A 19,612-nucleotide genomic window follows, 5' to 3' on the forward strand; every position below is an offset into this window, starting at 1 on the left:
GAGCGCACGTGGACCTCGCCGCGAGCGCAATGGAAAACGAATTCGGGGGTTTCTTTCCGGCGGACCTCCGTACGAAATACACGAATGGTCGTGGACGTTTGCGAAGAGTTGAGGGAAGCTCAAGATGACTCTACGACTCATCTGAAGCGTGGGCGTCACCCGAGCAAACGCGGCAACGCGAAGCCCCTTTCGGGTGTCACCCGAGCACGCCGGCCCTCTTCCGAGAGGGCTGACGACAGCCTCGTCGCGGTGGAAAGCCGCCGCCGCGACGCGGTCACGTGAACGGCAAAGAGGCCTGTCATGATTCGGTTTGTGACCAACAGGCGGCGCTGTAGGGCTCCCCCTGCAGCTGCACACCTGTTGGTCATTATGTAATTAGGGCTTTAAAAGGACTCCCAGCCCGAACACTCGGTTTCGGGGCATTGTTTGCTCTTGGCTTCTGTCATGTTTGTTTCAGTCATGTTTAGTTCATTGTTATGTTTTAGCTTCAGTCCTGTTTTGGTCATGTTTTTGTTATTGAGAGGTTTTAGTTTCTGCCATGGTGTTTGTTTGTTACTTTGGATTCGTTTTGTTTTCATGACTTTGTTTAGGATTTAGTTTTCTGTGTTTTGTCAATACACTTCTTCAAATACACCCTGCTCCTCCCTCCTGCCTGCTTTTTGGGCTCCACCACCACCTCGCAACGTGACGAGGCCGAGCGCGCGCGCGCGACGGCCGTCCCTCGAGCGCAGGGGCGAAGGGTTTTCGGCAGCTTCGGCTCGTGGCCGGCGGGAGACGGCGCCGACATATTTGACAGTCGAGTGAGAAATCTCCCCGGCAACCGAAGCGCCGCGGCCGCGAGTCGGGTTTCCTTTGCGGCCGAGCGGAGAGGCGGCGCGCCGGATCACGTGAGCCCCGACGTCAGGTCACCTGAATCGCAGCCGAAAGCGACGCCTGTTCGCCGGCCGCCCGCGACAAAAGCGCCGGGGGGGCGAGATGGCCGTTCGCATTCCGGACGACTCGGACTTCTCCTCCTTCAAGGCTCAGTGCCTCGACACCCAAGGCTGGTCCAGGCGCTACCACAAGGGAGGCGTCACCGTGTGGTGCCGCCCCGACGACGGCGACGGCGACGGCGTTCAAAAGATCAAGGTGATCGTTCTGCCGCATGCAAACGGCAGCGCTAAATCACACACAGCCGAGGCTCGGTCGGGTCACCATCAAACGTCGGGTCCGGCCGGCCTTCTTCTTTGGCCTCCCCGCAAACGCGTTTCACATTTCCTCTTTGGTCGGCCGCGCGGCACACGCCGCGCAAACGCGCTTGCATCACAACCTAAGGCGGCCCGGACGGCACACGCGCGGTTCGGACGCAGGCGGAAAGCCTCCCGGGTGCATTTTCAAGGAGGCCGCGGATTGAATTTCATGACGAGTGGAAAAGACGCATTGCGTTGACGCTGCGCCGCTCTCGCCGTGCTATTCAGATGAGGATGGCGTGCGGGGGCGTGAGTGCCGAGACGCTGTACGACGTCCTCCACGACGGCGGCTACCGCAGGAAGTGGGACAGCAACATGATCGACGCCTACGACATCGGCCGGCTGACCGTCAACGCCGACGTGGGCTATTATTCCTGTGAGCTGCCATCCGATGCCCGACTCGCTCGGGATGCCGCCGGACTCCATTTCAATCCTGTTTGAGTTGTTGCTAAAAGAAGAAAAAAAGGGGTTGCTTACGCTTCGGTGCCGTTTTCCAGCTCGGCCGGCACCAAGAGCGCAAAAAAAGAGCCGAGATGGGAGCAGCCCAAGCAGCCGACTTGCTCTCGCCGCCGCAGCCGTTGCCGGCGCCGCGCCGGGGTGACCGAGCCGGAGTCTCGCTGCCGTCGCCGGCCCCCGGCGGGGCAACGACGCGGTTTTGGCCCCGTGAGCCGAGCTCGGGCCGTTTGCATCTCGGCCGCTTTTGCCGACGGTCTCGCTCGGCCCGAAATAAGAAAAGGTCGTGAAAGGGCTTCGCGGGGGAGCCCGGCTCAAATTTGGCTCGCCCGTCAGCCTAACCAGGCCAGAGAGCTTCGGAAACGCACGGGCGCGCTCATCAACGAATGTTCCCGCTCGAAGGGAGGTGTCCCGGTCCGCTGAAGAATCGGGACTTTGTGACCTTGAGGTCCTGGCTCCCGCTCGGCGACGACTTCCTGATCATCAACTCCTCCGTCAAACACGCGGTAAATATTTCGTCGCGTCGAAACGACCGCGGCCGTCCAAGTCCGCTGTCTTTGACGGCTCGCGCCCGTGTCCCGGCAGCAACATCCTCCCAAGAAGGACTTTGTCCGCGCCGTCTCGCTGCTCACCGGCTACTTTGTCCAGTCCGGCGGTGCCGCCGGCTCGTCGCTGTACTACCTCAGTCAGCTGGACCCTCGAGGTGACCGCAATGACATCCCGCTCTCGTGCCGACGGAGGTGCGCGAGCGCCGCGCGGGCCCCCGTCTTGCCGTTGAAGCAAGTCTTTTCTTGTGTTTCTAGGTTCTTTACCAAAGTGGGTGGTGAACAGAGTCTCTCAGTTTGTGGCTCCCAAGGTAACTCAAGTCCCGCCGTTCTAAATGGCGGCAAAGTAAGCGCCGCAAAGGGATTTATTTTCCTTCTCCGGCCCGCGCGGACCTTTGGAAACGGTCAGCGGCAGGGTCTTTCCGGCCGCTAGACAAGATGACAGAAACTTGTCGCGTCTCGTGCCGCCCGAAACGCGGAGAAGGTTTGCGGCGGCGGTGTTGTTTTCTTTCCTGTTCTCCGACGTCCCCGCCGGTTCCTCGGGGCCTACCCGGCCGGCGACGAGGCGGCTTTCTGGCCCGCTCGCTTCCTCGGCGCCGCGGTCTCGGTTATTCCCCGCCGTCGGTCTCATCTCGCGCCGGCTCGCGCCGCCTGCTCTTCGGTAGCGCTCGCACTCACAATGGCGCTTGCGGCCACAACCGCTCGACGTACGCGCGGGAGAACTTGCGGGCGGAAGCGGATATGCTCGTGGTCCAAATGAGTCTGCCGCTCCGCTTTGTGCCTAGCAAGCGCTTGAGGGCGCCCCCCCCCCTCCCCTCACACACACACACACACGCATATTCATCAAACTCGCACCCAAATGGTCTTTCTTGGCCGGGTAGTTTGAACGCTAACCAAAAGGGCATTTACGGGGCTCTCTCGGCCTTGCGAGGGTTTCCCAGAGGGGTCTTTGCCGAGTGTGCCGTGTGGTTTCTCAGGCGATGAGGAAGCTCTACAAGGCCTCTCAGAAGTATCCCGAGTGGAAGCGCGGACACGAGCCGTACCTGAAGCCGTGGAGGTTTCCGGAGCAGAGCGCCTTGCCGCGCATCGGCGTGTCCGAGTTGACGCCGCAACGCGCCGATTCCTTGGAGAACATCGACGAGAGCGGCCTGAGCGAGGACAAGACCGAGCGCGGCGATGACGACGACGAGACTTGAGCGTGTCCGCGCTCCCCTTTTGGCGGCGAGGGAGGGGGGGGCTTCTTTGCTTTGCTGTGTTGTCACCGTGCAAATAAATCTGGTCATTTTGGACGCGGAAGCATCGCTTTTGTCTCGTCGAGTCCCAAAGCTATCCTGGATGGATGGATGAAACCCAAAACCGCAATCCAAAAATGAGCAATAACATGTCGCAGTTTTCGCGGCAGGTTTCGAAAGTACAACAGTTAAACCGCATCCGAAACGTGAAAGGATAGGCCGGCCCGTGCGGCCGCCTACGGCCTCAACTGGTCGCCAGAAAAACGCGGGCCACACACACACACACGTTATTTATTGATGTATTTATTTCACTGGGATGGCGGCCATTGATCAGCACAAGAATAAACAGTGCCACTGCGCCGGACTTGGCATACATGCCAGTTTTCAGCCGTAGTCCCAAGGCAGGTTTGTCAACGAGCACAGTGAGACACATCAAAGTTGAAAACCCAAATGACCGAAATAAGAACCAAATCGGTCAGACCTCATCAAAGTGACAATTGCAACAGTTGCAGTACTCAATGACGAGACAAAAGACCAGGACAGACAAATCACTTGCAGCTACAAATTTGCTGGTCAGGAGCCCACTGGAACGGGCTGGAGTCTGGAAAGGCGGGGTGGGGGCGGGGGTGCATGTCTGATGTATTTTGTTATTTTTTTTGGAAGTGGAAAGTTACCAGAGACTCTCACGCAGGGGTGTCAAAGTCAGGTCCTGGAGGGGCGCTGCTGTCCCGCCCGGAAAAGTAGAGGATCGACTTTTTGTGTCTGAGCCATATCGGCTCACCGCGATCGACTGGTGATGTCTGACTCGGCAGACATGGCGGCGTCCGCGGATTCGCGTGCGCTTTTCGCCGACGCGGTGAGAGCGACCCTGCGCGCGTGGCCGGCCCTGCAGGTGAACCCGAACTCTCGTCCCGACGCGTTGACGATTCGAGGCGGGTGCGCGCGAAGCCGTCGATGACCTCGTGACGCGCGCGGAGATCGATGAGTCTCCGCCGCGTGGCTCGTGTCGACGCGTCGCTTCGAACGCAGCTTTTGGAGCTTTCTAATCAATTATTTTGGACCGTCATCGACAAGTGGCGAATCCGGGCCTCCTTCGAGAAAGGGGGGCGGCTGCGGGCGACCGCGAGAAAAGAGCAACGCGAATCCTCCGACTTCCGCTCTCAATCCGAAGCCGGAGCGAGGCCCTCAACACATTTTCGAAGTCGACCAAGAAGCTGGAGCCGTTGGCTTGCTTTTTTTCTGTCGTCAATGGACGCCACGGCTTCGAACGGAGCTTGTAGCAGACGCGCGCCCATCTCGAGAGTGACGACTCCGAGCCGCTTTTGACTCGAAGAATAAGAAACTCGGGCCGTTGTAGGAGGTGACCGAATTCCAAACATTCCGTGTGCGCAAGGCATGTTTGACGTCGCTTTGTGGTGTCGTTCTTCTTCCAAATCCTGTCGTCCCTATTCGGCTTCGATGGGTGGCTTGGTGCAGCGATGCGACTGACCGCCAATGCCTGCTTTCAGATTGCGGTGGAGAACGGCTTTGGAGGCGCCTACGGGCAAGAGAAAGCCGATTGGCTGGTGGATGTTGTCCAGCAGTACTTCCATGACAACCGTAAGTACGTCAGCAGCATTCAACGTCAACGCGCCGGAGCGATCGAGAGGCGGCTCACTTGGGGCCCGCGTCGCTCTCTTGGGACCCAGGCTGTGCTCCTCATTCAGAAAAAGGATCCTTCCGATGTCTTCCGTGCGGCACCTTTGCGGGATGTGCCGTGCGCGCTCTGGGCCAGGCGATCCGAGCGGGAGGGCCTTCCCCGTCGACGCGCGTCACGTGCGCATTCTCTAAATGCCCGCTGGCCTCGATATGCCCCACAGTCAACTCTGTGTCAGGTTAATTGGCAAGAAAGGGATCGGTGCCGGCGGGCTGCATTTGCGGCGGCGCGCCGATGTCGTCGGGGCGGCGACGCGCGGCGCTCGTCCGCTCGGTCTGCTCCGAGTCTCTTCGGACTCGCCGCGCGTCGGGAAAAGGCCGCGTTCCGCAAATGAAGGCGAGCCGTCCGCTAGGCGGGACTCTCCTTTGGCTGCGCCCAAATTTGGGGAGTTCGGGACATCCAAGTCTTGCGGTAGACCACGGATGAGCAGAGGAACGGCCCGCATATTTCCGACTCGCGCTTGCGTGTCGACGAGCCGGGCCGATCCCTCCTGCCCATCCGCGATTGCTGCTGAAAGTTGAACTCCGCGCGGAAGCCGCCGCAGGAGGCGTTATTGATGAAGTCGTAATGTGGACGAAGACCAAAGTTGGGGCGAGAGTTTTCGCCGCCACAAAATACGATGCGCGGCCAGACCGCGCGCGCCGTCACGATCGGCTACTTCGGGCCAACGGCTTAGCCGGCGACGTCCTTTTGCACAACAACGGCCGATGGGCGGACGGGAGTGTCCCTGGCCGCGGAAAATGTTTTTCCTCTCCCGTGCGTGAAATTGGGAGTCGGCCCCGCGCCGTCTTCCTGGCCTTTCGGTCAAAGGCGACGTCCCCGTCGTCGGAGTCGGCGCGAAAAAGCCGGCCGACGTTGGCGCGCGAGCCGATTTCGGGCCGCTCAATGAGTTTTGTCCTTTTGTCTTTGGTGCCGTCAGCCGATCTGGCGCAAGATGAAGTGGAAGATTTCATCGGCGCCCTCATGGATCAAGAGTTTCATACCCTGGTGGATGATGGCAGTTTACCTCAGGTATGCGCGCCTTTCTCTCGTCGTCACCGTTGCACTCGTCGTCTCCATGACGGCGACGATGGCCAACGAGCGCCTTTGCTTGTCAAAGTCGCTCACACCGGCCCTCGCGAAGGTTTATCCGGACGGCCGCTGCGTCGGCCGTCCTCCCTCAAGATCCCTGGGGCGCCTTTTGCGGCCTCCTCGTGCCCTCCGCATTCCGCCGGCGTCCGCTCACGCGGCGCTTCCGCCGCAACGGCCGCCTCTTCCCCGAACGGAGGCGCTCAACGAGGGTTTTCCGCACAGCCGTCTTGACCGAGCCGGGCTCGGAGTGTTTCGAGGTCGAGGAAAACCTCCGAAGGCCTTTTAGCTGGCAGGATTGCAACACGGAAGGAGGGGGGGGGGCTGCAATGTTCAACTTTGTTCCATTTGGGAAAGGCGGATGATGTCTTTTTTCTGTTGGGGGTCTTTCTGCCCTCATCATCCAAAGTGAAACAATTCAAGGCTTGACTGATTTCACTTTGTCAGCGGTGAACTCATCTCACGTGCAAGTTTCCCTTTTTGAAACAAATGAGTGAAATCAATGTTGCCCTTCCTCCGCACCCCCCCCCCCTTTTCCTGTGCATTATGTGTCTGCATGTGTCAGGTTTATCAATGAGACATTCAGAAATAAAACATCGGCAGGAGGAGACAGGAGACTCAATTCTGGTACCGGGGAGCGGGGGGGGGGGGGGGGGGTGGTGCGTTAGGTTTCAGTTCTCTGCACGTCACCCGAGGATCTCCCCGCTCGCCCTCGCATTTCTTGGCAATCTGATACACGGGTGTGTCCAACCCAAAGGGCGTGGGCTGTTGAAGACACACTCAACTTGTTGGACGATGTGACGTACGCGTGCGCAGTCATTGCAAAGACGGCAAGTTGTGTTGACGGCTCCGTCCGCGTCCGAACGTGCTCCTGTTTTGTCTTCGTACTTCTCTCTTTCCAAGCGCTTTCTCGGAAAGGTGCGCTAAGCATTCGCAGATTATAAATGCGAGCATAAGATAAGATAAGAAAACCTTTATTAGTCTCGCAATGGAGAAATTCCCAATTCACAGCAGCAAAGTTATGAAAGGAAGAAGTAGAACAACAAAATATAGGAGCTGCTGGAAAGGCAGCCACTCTCGCGGCGCCATTTTGAAGTCAAAATAACAAAAATAACACAACACAACACATAGGACACAGTCGTGCAATCTTCACCACTTTTCTGCATACACTTTGTTGTCTGAAGCAGTTCTAGATGAAAGAGGAGAGGATCAAAGTGTCCTTTCACCAGTGGATCAGAGACGTCATGCTGAAAATGTGCACACGTCTGCTACAAGCTAAGTTTTGAAAGCAAACACGAAGCCGTAGCGTCCATTGACGAAAAAGAGATTGGCTCACTTCTCCCGTCCCACGTAATCCGCTTCAAACTCCAAGCCGCGACTCCCAGTTCCAAATCCGCATCGGCGCTCCGCGCTAACGCTCCTTTCTTCTCATCGTCGGCTCCTCAAGCCTCACATCCATCCAGCCGCAGACCGTTCAACAGCACCGATCTCTCCGCTGAACAAAGCGGGGCTGTGAAAAATGCTGCCCATTACAGGTGCAAGACACAAGCGCCCCGGGACTGTCCAGCAACGACAGTCAAATGGCGCCGACATTCCTCCCGGGCAAAAACAGTGCTGGTATACCCATGCTGCCGAGAAGGCGCAACCACCGAGCACAGAGTCTCCTCCTTGATGAATGTTGTGGCCAAAAAATGCTGAAAAAAGTCCACATCATTTCCACACGACGTAACAACAAACACAAAGTGACAAAACAAACACACACACACAAAAAAAAAGCAAGGCTCATGAGAGCACTTGCTGACGGCTGCCTACTCGGGCGCCATCTTGACTTCAAAGAAATATATATTTTATTTTATATTTTATATAAGCGTTCTTCATTGCAAGCATAATCACTTTATCATTCATAATATGCAACTAAAAACAAGCAACCTAACCGCATGTTCCGATCCGGATCGAGTTTCCATCCATTGGCAAACACGAGCTGGCGTCACCAACGTTTTGGTTTCCAAGCGGGTTCGCAAAGCCACTCGGAAGTGCTAAAGAAACACAGTTGAGTGGAGATAGTCCTAAGTTACTTGCCAAGTCCATTTACAGTGCGCGCCTCTCTCACCAAGTCTGAAAAAAAACCCTAAAAAAATCCCTGCAAGCCCCCCCCATCCCGCACACACAATTGGCCTACTCGTTGACAAGGCTGATGTGTGCGCTTTGCGTGTGTCCTCAGATGTGCGTCCAACTCATGCGGATGTTCAGTCAGTGGCAGCAGGGGGCGCTGCAGCAACTGTCGCACTCGATCCACTTGCTGACACAGAAGCAGGCGCCCAGGGCAAAGGTCGCGGCCCCGCCCGGGCAGTCAGACTCGGACAGCGACGGCCCAACTCAGGTGAGGTCGCGCGCGCTCGCCGGCGCGCTACTCCGCCCGCACCGCCGCCGATTGTCTTCCCTACGCATTCCGGCTGTCACTAACGAATCTTTGCGTATCCTGTTGGCCCCGGCGCATGTCCCCCCCCCGGGAAAATGTCCCACAGAAGTAAGGACTTGTTAAAATAAAAAACAAGGCATGCTTTTATGCTCTTTTGGTGATAAACACCCACTTCTTCTTTTAAGGCAGGGGTGGGCAATTATTTTTTGCATAGGGCCACATGAGAACCAGAAAATATTATGGAGGGCCGGATCAAAAGGGTGAACTAAATTCGACATAATATTAATTGGATTTCTTTATTTAAAAAGCAGTATTTTGCAGTTTTTGGCACGTTTTTCAGACTTTAAGAGTACATTATTCCGTTGTATCGAACGGGATTTGCTTGACTTGGCGCTACTGCGGGCTTCCATATCGTCTCCCCCTTCCTCCCTATGCTCTGCAACTTCAAGTAACTGTGCCACCTGGCGTTGAAATGCCTGTCATTACAAGTCCAAATGAAATGAATGCAGTCGTTGACATCGAACCTTAATTGTGCACCAACCTTCGGCGGGCCGGATTAAAAAGACCAACGGGTCGGATTTGGCCCGCGGGCCGTAGTTTGCCCACCTCAGTTTTAAGGGATGAGCAGTAAACGTGTAAAATGTTCGCCCCAGTTTCAAGGTGGAGCGTTTGGGATGAGAACATTCAGGCCTTTGATTGGTCAATAATTTACATCACCGCTTTGAATGGGGCGGGGGAGAAATGGCCGTTGTGGCGTCACTTTGACGGTACCGAAAAATCGTTTAACCGTAAAAGTCACCGCGCACGAGTTGACTGTACGCGATCAAATCTCTCCTGTGTGATCAACGCCATTACACTGTGTCTGTATGGGTGCTTATGGCGCGGCGCGTGAGTGTGTTTCTTCTAATTTACTTTTGTTTTGTTTTCAGTGTTGGGGGGGACGGAACAGATGACGTTACGTGCGCGTGCGGGTTGCTATTTTAGTCCGAAAACTGAGGAATCGCGCGGATGAAAGCTTGCGATGGCGGCGAAAAAAACTCACAAAGGTCTACTAATTACGACTTAAGAAATGGGAACGCCGGTCTGATTGTTCGTATGAATCGTCCGTCATTTGATCTCCAGGCTAATCGCTATGAAAAATAAGATGAAACGGTCTTGGTTATTGTATCATTGACTGCTTGTAGCGTGGTAACTTTAGGAATAAAGCATTCGTCACAAGGTGTAGTGATGCTAATGTTAACTGTCGGTAGAACTAACGATGACGCGTGGTCGATTCTTTCGTCAAATTGGTAGTCGATTACACGCGCGTCGTCTTGGGAAGAGGACGTCGAGCCACATCAATACTTACCAGTAAATTCATCTTGGCGCTGTGAGATTGGAAAAAAGACTCTGATTTTGTGGGATGCTGTATTCATGATGCCACACCGTTTTCTTTTTTGGAATTACACAGCTGCTGATGTAATGTTCATTGTTCATGGATAGTTTTCAAACATTTCCCCTTGAAACATTCTACTTTGGAGTTTCAGAATTCTTGTTTATGCATATCGGTTCCAATGATGAACGTTTACGGAACCCCAAATTAGTCACCGTGGTTTCCCATCGGGTAATCCGACGGAACCGAAAAACGGCGACCCTGAATTTCCGAATCCCTCAAGCCTGCGCCTGAATTATTTCCGTTTTTGCAGCATTTGTTTGTCTAATTGTACGTATATGTTGCTGTTTGTGTTAATATCCTATGCAATTGAATAAGTAGACCATTTCAGAATTTGAAATTTGGGACTCTCTAAATGCATCATGGGACTCATCCTTTTCTGATCAGCGAGTCCCGCAGGACTCGCTGGGGGTAAACTGTCAAATGATCACTGTATGGCAAGAAAAAAAAAAAAAGCAAGCCAACGGCTCCGTGAATCGCTCCGTCTTCTTCAACGACTTCCCTGAGCACGCCGAGTTGCGCTCGAGCCGCGCTCCTGCGTGTCGGGCGCGAGGCGCCCATCTGGGAAACGTTTGAGGGCCTCGCTCCCGCTACGGGGAGGTTTCTGATTGAGAAGGGAGGTTTGATGATTCACGTTGCTTCTGAGAGCCGAGTGTTGAGCAATTTCCCACTTTGACACACCAAATTGTTCAAGTGGACCACATTCGCAGCACTCCTCTCCATCCGTCTTCATTGCATTCATTTTTTTTATTGGCGGGCTTTTTTTCGGAGTCAGAGCAACAGCTTTGTACTGACATTTAGTTTTTTAAATATTTTTTAACTCCACCTTGCAGTCAGATACAGTTAAAAACACTTTGCCTGTCATCCAAAGTGATTTGAATAGATTGATTCAGTGTTCAGGAAAGAAACACCGCAACACGTCAGGATTAGAATACTTTGAAAAATGTGTGTTCCAGCGGGACCGAAAGCCGTCCTCGGGATGGGCGCGATACGGTTGATGAAAATCTCCTCCTCGTAGGTTTGCAATAGATGACTGGACTTATTTTCAAGATGAGCTCGTTGAAATCAAATGGATCCCGTGACCCTTGAGGGGGAACCATTTGTGCATGATGGAAAAAAAATTAAAAAAGCAAACAAAGCAGTCTTTACGGTCCCAAGGTTCCTCGGGGGTGTTGGTCCATGAGCTGGTTGCTCGGTGGGGGGGTGGGTAGCAAACAAACAGCAAAATTCCTCTGTGCGTGTTTGGCTCAAAATCCTTTGAGCACACGAGCCAATAAGTGTGTGTTGTGTGTGTAGGAGATGGAGATGGAGATTGAGTGTGCGTCAGCCAATACAGCACATCCCCCTCCCCCTCCTCCTCCTCATGATGACGAAGATGGATGGACTCTGGTTGGAAAGAGGAAGTAACAGAGGAGATGAACTTTGACCTGTGCTTTTCTGAACTTTGAGGACTTGGCAGCGCACGTTGAGGTGTGACGTCATCATGAGCGGTCACATGACTCTATAACTTTATAGGCTACCTTCACGCTGCAGCTACCCAATACAAGTGTTTTCGTCCAATCCATTGTTTTGCTGTACTTGTCGACATGGCAAAAGCGTCTCGACGTGAGAACGGCACGCCTCGGCCAAGTGAGCCGCCTCCGCACGGATGCGGCGTGGGATGACGCGACATCACGTCAGCGCAAGCGCGGGAGATAAGGTCGTGCTTGTTGGGGCTCATCTCAGACTGACAGAGGAGCCAGGCGGGAGGAGGTCGAAATATTTTGCCGACATGAGATGAAGCGTCGCGATGTCACTTTGCTCCAAATGACTTTGCGGCATTGCCGGGCCGAAGGAAGGAAGGAAGCGTTTTTGTGGCTAAATTATTGCCATCGCCACAAATGTCCACTTTATGCGTCGTGTTTCCAAGCGCCGAGTCAAATATCAAAAGAGCGCAGTGACACGCTTGACCTCTTTGCAATGCGCGGACAATTGTGAGTCATCTCCCAAGGACCGGAGCGCGCAATTGGCCATTGATGATGTATTTTGCGGATGAGCGCAACCTAAGCTTCGTGGCCGCAAGGGTTGGATTCGAGAGGATTGGACTTCTACTGTTCACGTTGCAGGGAAAAGAAAAATAAATAAATACATGTGACATACGGGCAAGTTAAAAAAATAAAAAGAACAAAATCTGACGACCTGCAATGAGTATTCACATTTTTTTGTAGGTGCGGCTATTGATAACATTTTATTGATACTACGACAATGCTTCTCAATTATTTTCTGTCATGCCCCCCCCCAGAGAGAAGAAAACATCTCGCGCCTCCCCGCGCGCCCAAAAATATGATCATTTGTCTATAAAATTGTGATAAATACACCTTTGCATAACACTGTATCCTTATGAACATGTAAGACTCAACTGTATTTATAGAGCACTTTCAAACAAGAAATATGGACCAACTTAAAAAGAATAGCTTTCGTAAGTGTAACAGAAAATATTTAAAGTGCATCTGAAATTGAAAAATAAAACTAGATCCTTAAACGATAAAAATGTGAAAACACTGAAAAATAAAACGACAAAATCAAAAAATAATGCATTCAAACTGATTACCAACATTAACTCAGCACAATATTTAAAAAAAAAACTTTAACCTGCTTAAAAAAAAAAAGATTTGCGCAGAATTTTAAAAAAAATCAAATACTGGATTCTGGATTAATGGCTCCGAGTAGCAGGCACAAAGCGGGATGATTGTTGCCAATATACGGCACATTTCCGCTGAAAAAAAACTCAAGCGGCTTATCAGCGTGATTGAGGTGTAATGTCTTCGACGTCACATGAAATATAAAATGACTTCCACTCTCGCTCCTTTTGACTTATTTAATGATATTCTGGAAAAAAAATTAAATGACATTCTGCCACTTTTTCCAATCTTCACGATGTGTTTTAAGAAGTTTTTGAAGTTGTACGCATGTCTAAATTTGAATGGTCTGCGTGTATTACAACATACGGTCGCGAAATGCTGGGCGAGAAACTATACCTTCCCAGCATTCATTGCGGCACTCACGAAGAATGTAAATCGTGTTTAAATGTCTCTTTTAGGGATATTTTTTCTTTAGTCATTGCTTTTATTGTGTCATTATTTTACTCGTACTTTATTCAGTTTGCTATTACCAAATGTGATAATTACGAATTAGATGTGACACCATGACTCTAAAGGGTAGAACTAAACTTTGAACACCCTCGACCTGTATTCTTTCAGGTTGTAGTGACAAATTTTGACCACCAGAGGGCAGCTATCGCAGCTTGCCGTGCAGGGCCAAAGGGGCTCCCACATTTTACAGTGAAGAACTCACACTCCGAAGCCTAAATTCCGTAACCCGAACCCCTGATCCTATTCTTAAACCTAACCCCAATCATCAGACCCAAACACCTGACCCCCTAACACTCGTACACCACCTTCAACATTGACGTGAGTGGTAGATAATTGTATGATTTTCTTCCAGGTTTTCCTTGAACAGGGTTTCACCATAAAGAACAAATTCTCAGCAGCACAAGGTATGTTGATGTTCACTTGATTCGAGTTACTTCACAAAAAACAAACAAGATTTTTGTTGTGCCAGGTCCAAAGAGGACACGATAGCTGATCTCTGGAGGATGATTTGGGAGCAGAATGTGTCGACTGTTGTCATGCTGGCGCACCTGAAGGAGAGGAAGGAAGTGAGTGGTTGTCATGCAGCAAAACAGGTGGGAAAACGGCGGCATAAAAATCCTCCCAAAAATTTCATTCGGGTCGCACCCTCATTTTCTTCAGTTAGATCTAAAATTCCTTGCCATTGCAAGTGGCAAGAGAAAAATGGAGGAATAGTCAAAGCGATGGTGGAGAATTAACATTCCAAGGGCTCTGAAATTGCCATTTGTCACAAAATGAAAGATGTCCATTGCCATGTAGGACGTGTTACCAGTACTGGCCGAATCAGGGCTGCTGGACCTACGGGAACGTGCGCGTGGCAGTGGAGGACTCTGCCATCCTGGTGGATTACGCGATGTGTAAATTCAAGTTCTACATCCAACACATACGCTGGCAGAAGCATCGAATGGCTCGTTCTGTGCAAGGCTTGCCAATCTAGCACTTTATGTTCATCGCATAGCAACCCTGCGCTGCCGGCAAGATGCCACGTGTGGTCACGCAGCTCCATTTCACCAGCTGGCCCTTCTCTCCCCTCGGCATGCTCAAGTTCCCCAAGAAAGTCAAAGGCGCCCAATCCGCCCTTTGCGTCCATTGTGGTCCACTGCAGGTACACCGAAGGCATCGCACTTCAAAATATTTCTCTGGCTAATATTAAGAAGATAGCTGCTGAAACTACATGATGAGGTCAGAATATTCGGCGCAGGTCTTTACAACCTAATAGTAAATTAATTAATAGTTCAATTCATAACTCTGGTGACATCAATCCAAAGTTGACATGCCTGATGTTTACCCCAGCGCCAGCGTTGGTCAGACAGGCAGGTTCATCGTGATTGTCAGGATCGTTTGGCTTCGTTTGGAAATCCGAGAGCAGCGTCTGCAGCTCTTCCAGACGGACGTGAGTCGGAATTGCCCCAAAACCTCGTTTTGTACATACGGTGTGGTAAATTCACACAAACGGTCCTGGTTCCTTTCTGTCTTGCAGATGCAGTATTTGTCCACCTCCCAGGCGCCAAAATGCGTAACTCTCACCGCGTAACCATAATCGCTTAACTGCCTAACCGACTAATGCTTGTTGTGTTATATGACTATTTGTGATTTGATGTGAACTGTTCTGTAAAGCGCTTTGATTCAGCTGCAAGTGTTGTGAAATAACAATGTATCACCTCCGAACGTAACACCACCCCCTAACACTCATCCTAACCTCAATCCTACACTTTACCCTAACCCCCCCCTCCCAACTCCAACCTATAACACCCCAAACGTGTGTTCTTTAGGGTTGCAGTGACTAACTGATCACATTTCAGAATGACCTCGAACCCTCACACCCTTCCTCTAACCTAAACCATAGCCCAACTTTAAAAACAAAACCCTAACCCCCGTTCAGAGGAGGGGTTCGAGGGATTTTGTTCAAGAGGATAGTCAGGTGTTAGGGTTATGCGATGACGCATTTAGGCTGTTCGGGTTCGGCATACAGGTGATTTGGGTTTGGTGTTTCGACGCTTTTGGAAGGATACGGGGGTTCGGTTTTAGTGTTTAAAGTCGGGCTATGGTTTAGGTTAGAGGAAGGGTGAGAGGGTTCGAGGTCATTCTGACATGTGATCAGTTAGTCACTGCAACCCTAAAGAATACACGTTTGGGGTGTTAGAAGTTGGAGTTGGGGGGGGGGAGGGTAAAGAGTGGGATTGAGGTTAAGATGAGTTGTTAACCCTAACCCTAAATTCATAACAGTAAACACAAAACCTGCTTAAACCAACCCGTAACGCTAACTTTCTCACACCTAACCCTCTCACCCTAGCCCCCAACTACCGAACACATAACCCTCTAAACCAAAAACCCTATCTCTAATCCCCTCACCCAATTCCAAACCCAGGCGCTTGTTCTTTGCACCTGTAATGAGCTTTTTTCACAGGACTGGTCTATTTAGTGGAGATGACACCGCTGTTGGACGGTCTGCGCTGGTGCGGATGGATGGCTTGTGGAGCCGAGGATGAGGAGAGAGGAACGTCAGTGCTGACTGTCGATGAAACGAATTTAAGGTACAGAAGTGAACCAATCTTTTTTTTTTTTTTTCGTCAATGGACACTACAACTTCTAGTTTCCTTTCAAACTTGGCTTGTTTCAGACGTGTGCACTGTTTGAGCATAACTTCTCTGATCACTGAAATGACACGATTCTCTCCTCTTTCATCTAGAACTGCTTCAAACGTGTATGCGGGAAAAGTGGCTCAGATTGCATCACTGTCCGTGTTTTATGTGATGCGTGCTACAGCTGAAAACCAACATTTGGAAGTATGGTGCATTTCTGCTGTTTATTCTTGTGTTGATGAATGTGCACTGTTCCAATAAAATAAATCTCCAACTCAGAATGCTAACCCTAACACCCGACTATCCTCTTTAACAAAATCCCTCGAACCCTTACTCTGAAGGCCTAACCCTTAATGTCTATACAGCTAATCACCGAACCCAAGATGCCTATCTGCCTCACTCTAATTTCTAACCCCAATCTCAAACCTCGAGCGCTAACCCTGAACGTCGTACCCTCATCCATCCATCCATTTTCCGAACCGCTTGATCCTCACTAGGGTTGCGGGGGGTGCTGGAGCCTATCCCAGCCGTCTTCGGGCAGTAGGCGGGGACACCCTGAATCAGTTGCCAGCCAATCGCAGGGCACACAGAGACGAACAACCATTCACGCCCACACTCACACCTAGGGACAATTTAGAGCGTCCAATCAGCCTGCCATGCATGTTTTTGGAATGTGGGAGGAAACCGGAGCACCCGTAGAAAACCCACGCAGGCCCGGGGAGAACATGCAAACTCCACACAGGGAGGCCAGAGCTGGAATTGAACCCGGTACCTCTGCACTGTGAAGCCGACGTGCCAACCACTGGACTACCGGGCCGCCCTCGTCGTACCCTCACCTCAACCATAAACCCCTAACACTGTCAACCCTCTAACTTTTAACCCCTAATCCTACCCCTAACCACTTTAACCATATTCCAAATGCTAACTCTAAACCTCAACCTTAATCCTAATTTCCCTTAAACCCTCAAACCCAGGGGTGTCCAAACTCGGTCCTCAAGGGCCGCTGTCCTGCCTTTTTTCCAGCTCCCCCAGGAGCAACACGCCTGATTCAGATGAGCAGCTCATGACCTGTAAACAAAATTTTCCAATGTAAAATATGGACGAATGGAAGCTGTACTACCCCAAGCGACACATTCAGCAGAAGTCATTTGAATGCTGTTGGAATTATACGAAGACTCAAGTGTACAACCATTGGAGAAGTGAGGACGACAGATGTGAAAAAGAAGGTAAAATTGTAGTCTAATTTGTTTATTCTAGTCACATTCATTATGATTTATTTATGGACATTAATTATTAAATTCTATGATGACTAGGTAATTTATTAGTAGAAATGCTAATAAAAGATTATCACAAGATTCAGCACCCATTGTGGAAAATGTGAATGTGTTTATGTAAACAAAATGTTACGCCTGAAAGGTGTGTCTCATTTCTTCCAGATCAAGACCCTCATCCAGGCCAAAACTGGACCTAACTGAATAAAGCCAAAGTTGTCTCTCACAAACAATCCAAATGAGTTTTGTCTTTTTTCACTTCTAAGTGTGCCAAATTAGTTACCGTATATTCACGACCATTCGGCGCACCGTATTGTTGGGCGCAGTCTCATTAACGGGTGCTATTTCTGTATTTGACACATAGACAAAACGCACTGTATTATTGGGCGCAGTTTTACAGTGGTAAAACATACGCCAGCTTAAACATACGGCATGCATGCGCGCACGCTAAAAACACATTAGCTTGAAGCATACGGTAGCATGCCAAGACGTACGGATACACGCTAAAAACACGTTTTTAAAAAGGCAACGGAAGCAAAACTGAGTTCGGTTGTATTTTATTTAGCCATCTTACGATGTACTCACGTTTTTCGATCAATCATCACCCAGAAATCCGTCAAAGTCCTCGTCTTCTGTATCAGAATTGAACAATTGTGCAAGTACCGGTAATCCATCAAAAACGCCGGGTTCCCTCTCGTTGTCAGAGTCACTCTCATTGCCATGTGGCTCCACAGAAATGATGCCGGCTTTGCCAAAAGCTCAAACAACAGTGCAAGCAGACACTTTCGTCCAAGCAGCCACAATCCATTCGCAAATTGTGGCGTAACTCGCCCGGCGCTGCCTCTCACTCTTTGTAAAGTTGTGTTTGCCATCATCCATTGTTCCCATGCCGCTCGCAACTTTACTTTGAACGCCCGGTCGCAACTTTACTTTGAACGCCCGGTTGATGCCGATGTCCAGCGGTTGGAGTTCTTTAGTCAAGCCTCCGGGAATGACGGCAAGCTCAGAGTTCATTTGCTTGACTTGGTTTTTCACCGCTGCTGTGAGATGGGCACGCATGCCAAAAACATAACCGATGGCTTGAAGTTTGAACTGAGCTTCGTAGGCGTGTCTCTTTGTAGAATTTATTTTCGGGGGTTCTTAGAAACCAAAACCGAAGTTGTTTTGCAATAATGCACATAGCCACACTTTATACAGGCGTTGGTACCTGCTTGGGGCGTCCCTTTAGCGTCCACTTACACGCCCACCCTTCACTCATTGGCGGACTTCTTCCCCGCATGCCTGTCACTCACGTCCGCCTTTTCTCTCTCTCTCCATATATGTTTATATACACGCCCACCCTTCACTGATTGGCCGACTTCTTTGCCGCATGGCTGTCCACACTCACTTCCGCCTTTTCTCTATATAAACAGCGTGTCGGCTGTCAGTCAGGTTTTGGAACTCAGCACATACACAAGACGCTCTGCATTATAAGGCGTCCTGTCCATTTTGGAGAAAATTTAAGACTTTTAATGGCGCCTTATAGTCATGAAAATACGGTACATTAAAAAAGACATTGATGGAAATTGCTTTTGTAAGTTGATCTTCTTAAGCCATGACCTTCTGATGTTGCTCACAGTGGTCATCGGTGTGCTCAGAGTCTGTTTGCACAGACATATGAAAAATTAGAAGGAACATTGCACCTAACCCAAGGTGCACAATGGCCTAACCGTAGCCCCTCTAACCTCTAATTCTAACCCCACACCTTACACAAACCCCTAACAACTCCCCACTGTCGAATTCTTGACCTAATCTCTGACCCCTAACACCTACTCCCACCCTTGAACCCAAAAAGCCAAACTGATGAAACGCCTAATCCGAGCCTAACCCTCACCACTTAACATCTTATCGTCAAACCACCTAATCCTAACCCCCAAATGCTAAACCCAACCCATAAAGATGACCCTCTCACACCTAACTCCAGACTACTTAACACCTCATATTCGACCCTGCTCCTAACATGAATCCTTATCCAAACCTGACCTCTATCCATAACACTGTTGCTAGTCCCTAACCCTTAGCACTAACCCCAATTTTGACAGCAATCCCTGAATCCTAACCCTGAACCCTACCCGAGACATGCCAAGCTCCCGGCCTGGAAGGCTGCTGTCCTACCTGTTTTCCAGCTTTCCTGGCCGCAACAAACCTGATTCAGATGATTAGACAGCCCTGAATCAGCATTGGAACAATCCTGAATGTTCGAATCAGGTGTGTTGGGACAGCTGGAAAACGGTCAGTGGCCCTTGAGGACAGTTTGGACACCTTTGTCCTACCCCGTGCCCTAACCTAAACAATTACCCCAGACCCTCTTAAACCACTGACACTTTAAACCCCTTTAGCCTCGCCCCTAATCCTAACCCTGTTCCCTAATGCTGACCCTCAACATTAACCCTAACTAATCCCTCGTCATCATCTAACGGTCATCATTTTGGGTTAGATTCTAACCCAAAATGGCAAAACTGTTAAGGACCTAACC

The 19,612-nt window shown here is 50.8% G+C and overlaps 2 protein-coding genes and 1 long non-coding RNA gene across 10 annotated transcripts; all 3 read left to right on the plus strand.

Annotated features, from left to right (window-relative positions):
* The first annotated feature begins 686 nt into the window (after nt 1–686).
* Nucleotides 687–3,499, plus strand: stard15 (StAR-related lipid transfer (START) domain containing 15). The gene is made up of 6 exons (XM_086106050.1): nt 687–1,128; nt 1,458–1,605; nt 2,085–2,188; nt 2,268–2,385; nt 2,486–2,538; nt 3,205–3,499. Exons 1-6 carry the CDS (start codon nt 976–978, stop codon nt 3,421–3,423), a joined length of 795 nt encoding a protein of 264 aa, XP_085962176.1. The 5' UTR covers nt 687–975; the 3' UTR covers nt 3,424–3,499.
* Nucleotides 3,500–4,245: 746 nt separating this feature from the next.
* On the plus strand, nt 4,246–14,972 carry tsr2 (TSR2 ribosome maturation factor). 8 transcript variants are annotated; one of them, XR_015100250.1, is made up of 11 exons: nt 4,246–4,351; nt 4,968–5,058; nt 6,075–6,166; nt 8,445–8,603; nt 11,371–11,544; nt 13,558–13,609; nt 13,675–13,798; nt 14,004–14,101; nt 14,203–14,349; nt 14,538–14,637; nt 14,725–14,972. XR_015100250.1 is itself a non-coding variant. In XM_086105618.1 (7 exons), exons 3-7 carry the CDS (start codon nt 13,709–13,711, stop codon nt 14,776–14,778), a joined length of 462 nt encoding a protein of 153 aa, XP_085961744.1. In that variant the 5' UTR covers nt 11,474–11,544; nt 13,558–13,609; nt 13,675–13,708; the 3' UTR covers nt 14,779–14,972. The 8 variants fall into 8 exon arrangements, 2 of the variants coding, with proteins under 2 accessions (XP_085961743.1, XP_085961744.1); XR_015100248.1 differs by having other exon boundaries at nt 13,675–14,101; XR_015100249.1 differs by lacking the exon at nt 13,558–13,609.
* Nucleotides 14,973–15,421: 449 nt separating this feature from the next.
* Nucleotides 15,422–17,330, plus strand: LOC147209543 (uncharacterized). The gene is made up of 4 exons (XR_015100305.1): nt 15,422–15,778; nt 15,934–16,030; nt 16,850–17,052; nt 17,263–17,330. It is a non-coding gene; the product is annotated as an uncharacterized LOC147209543 (long non-coding RNA).
* Nucleotides 17,331–19,612: the final 2,282 nt, after the last annotated feature.

The sequence above is a fragment of the Hippocampus guttulatus genome, chromosome 2 (genome assembly GCF_054856545.1).
Source record: "Hippocampus guttulatus isolate MCC_2025c chromosome 2, RoL_Hgut_1.0, whole genome shotgun sequence".
Lineage (NCBI taxonomy): Eukaryota > Metazoa > Chordata > Actinopteri > Syngnathiformes > Syngnathidae > Hippocampus > Hippocampus guttulatus.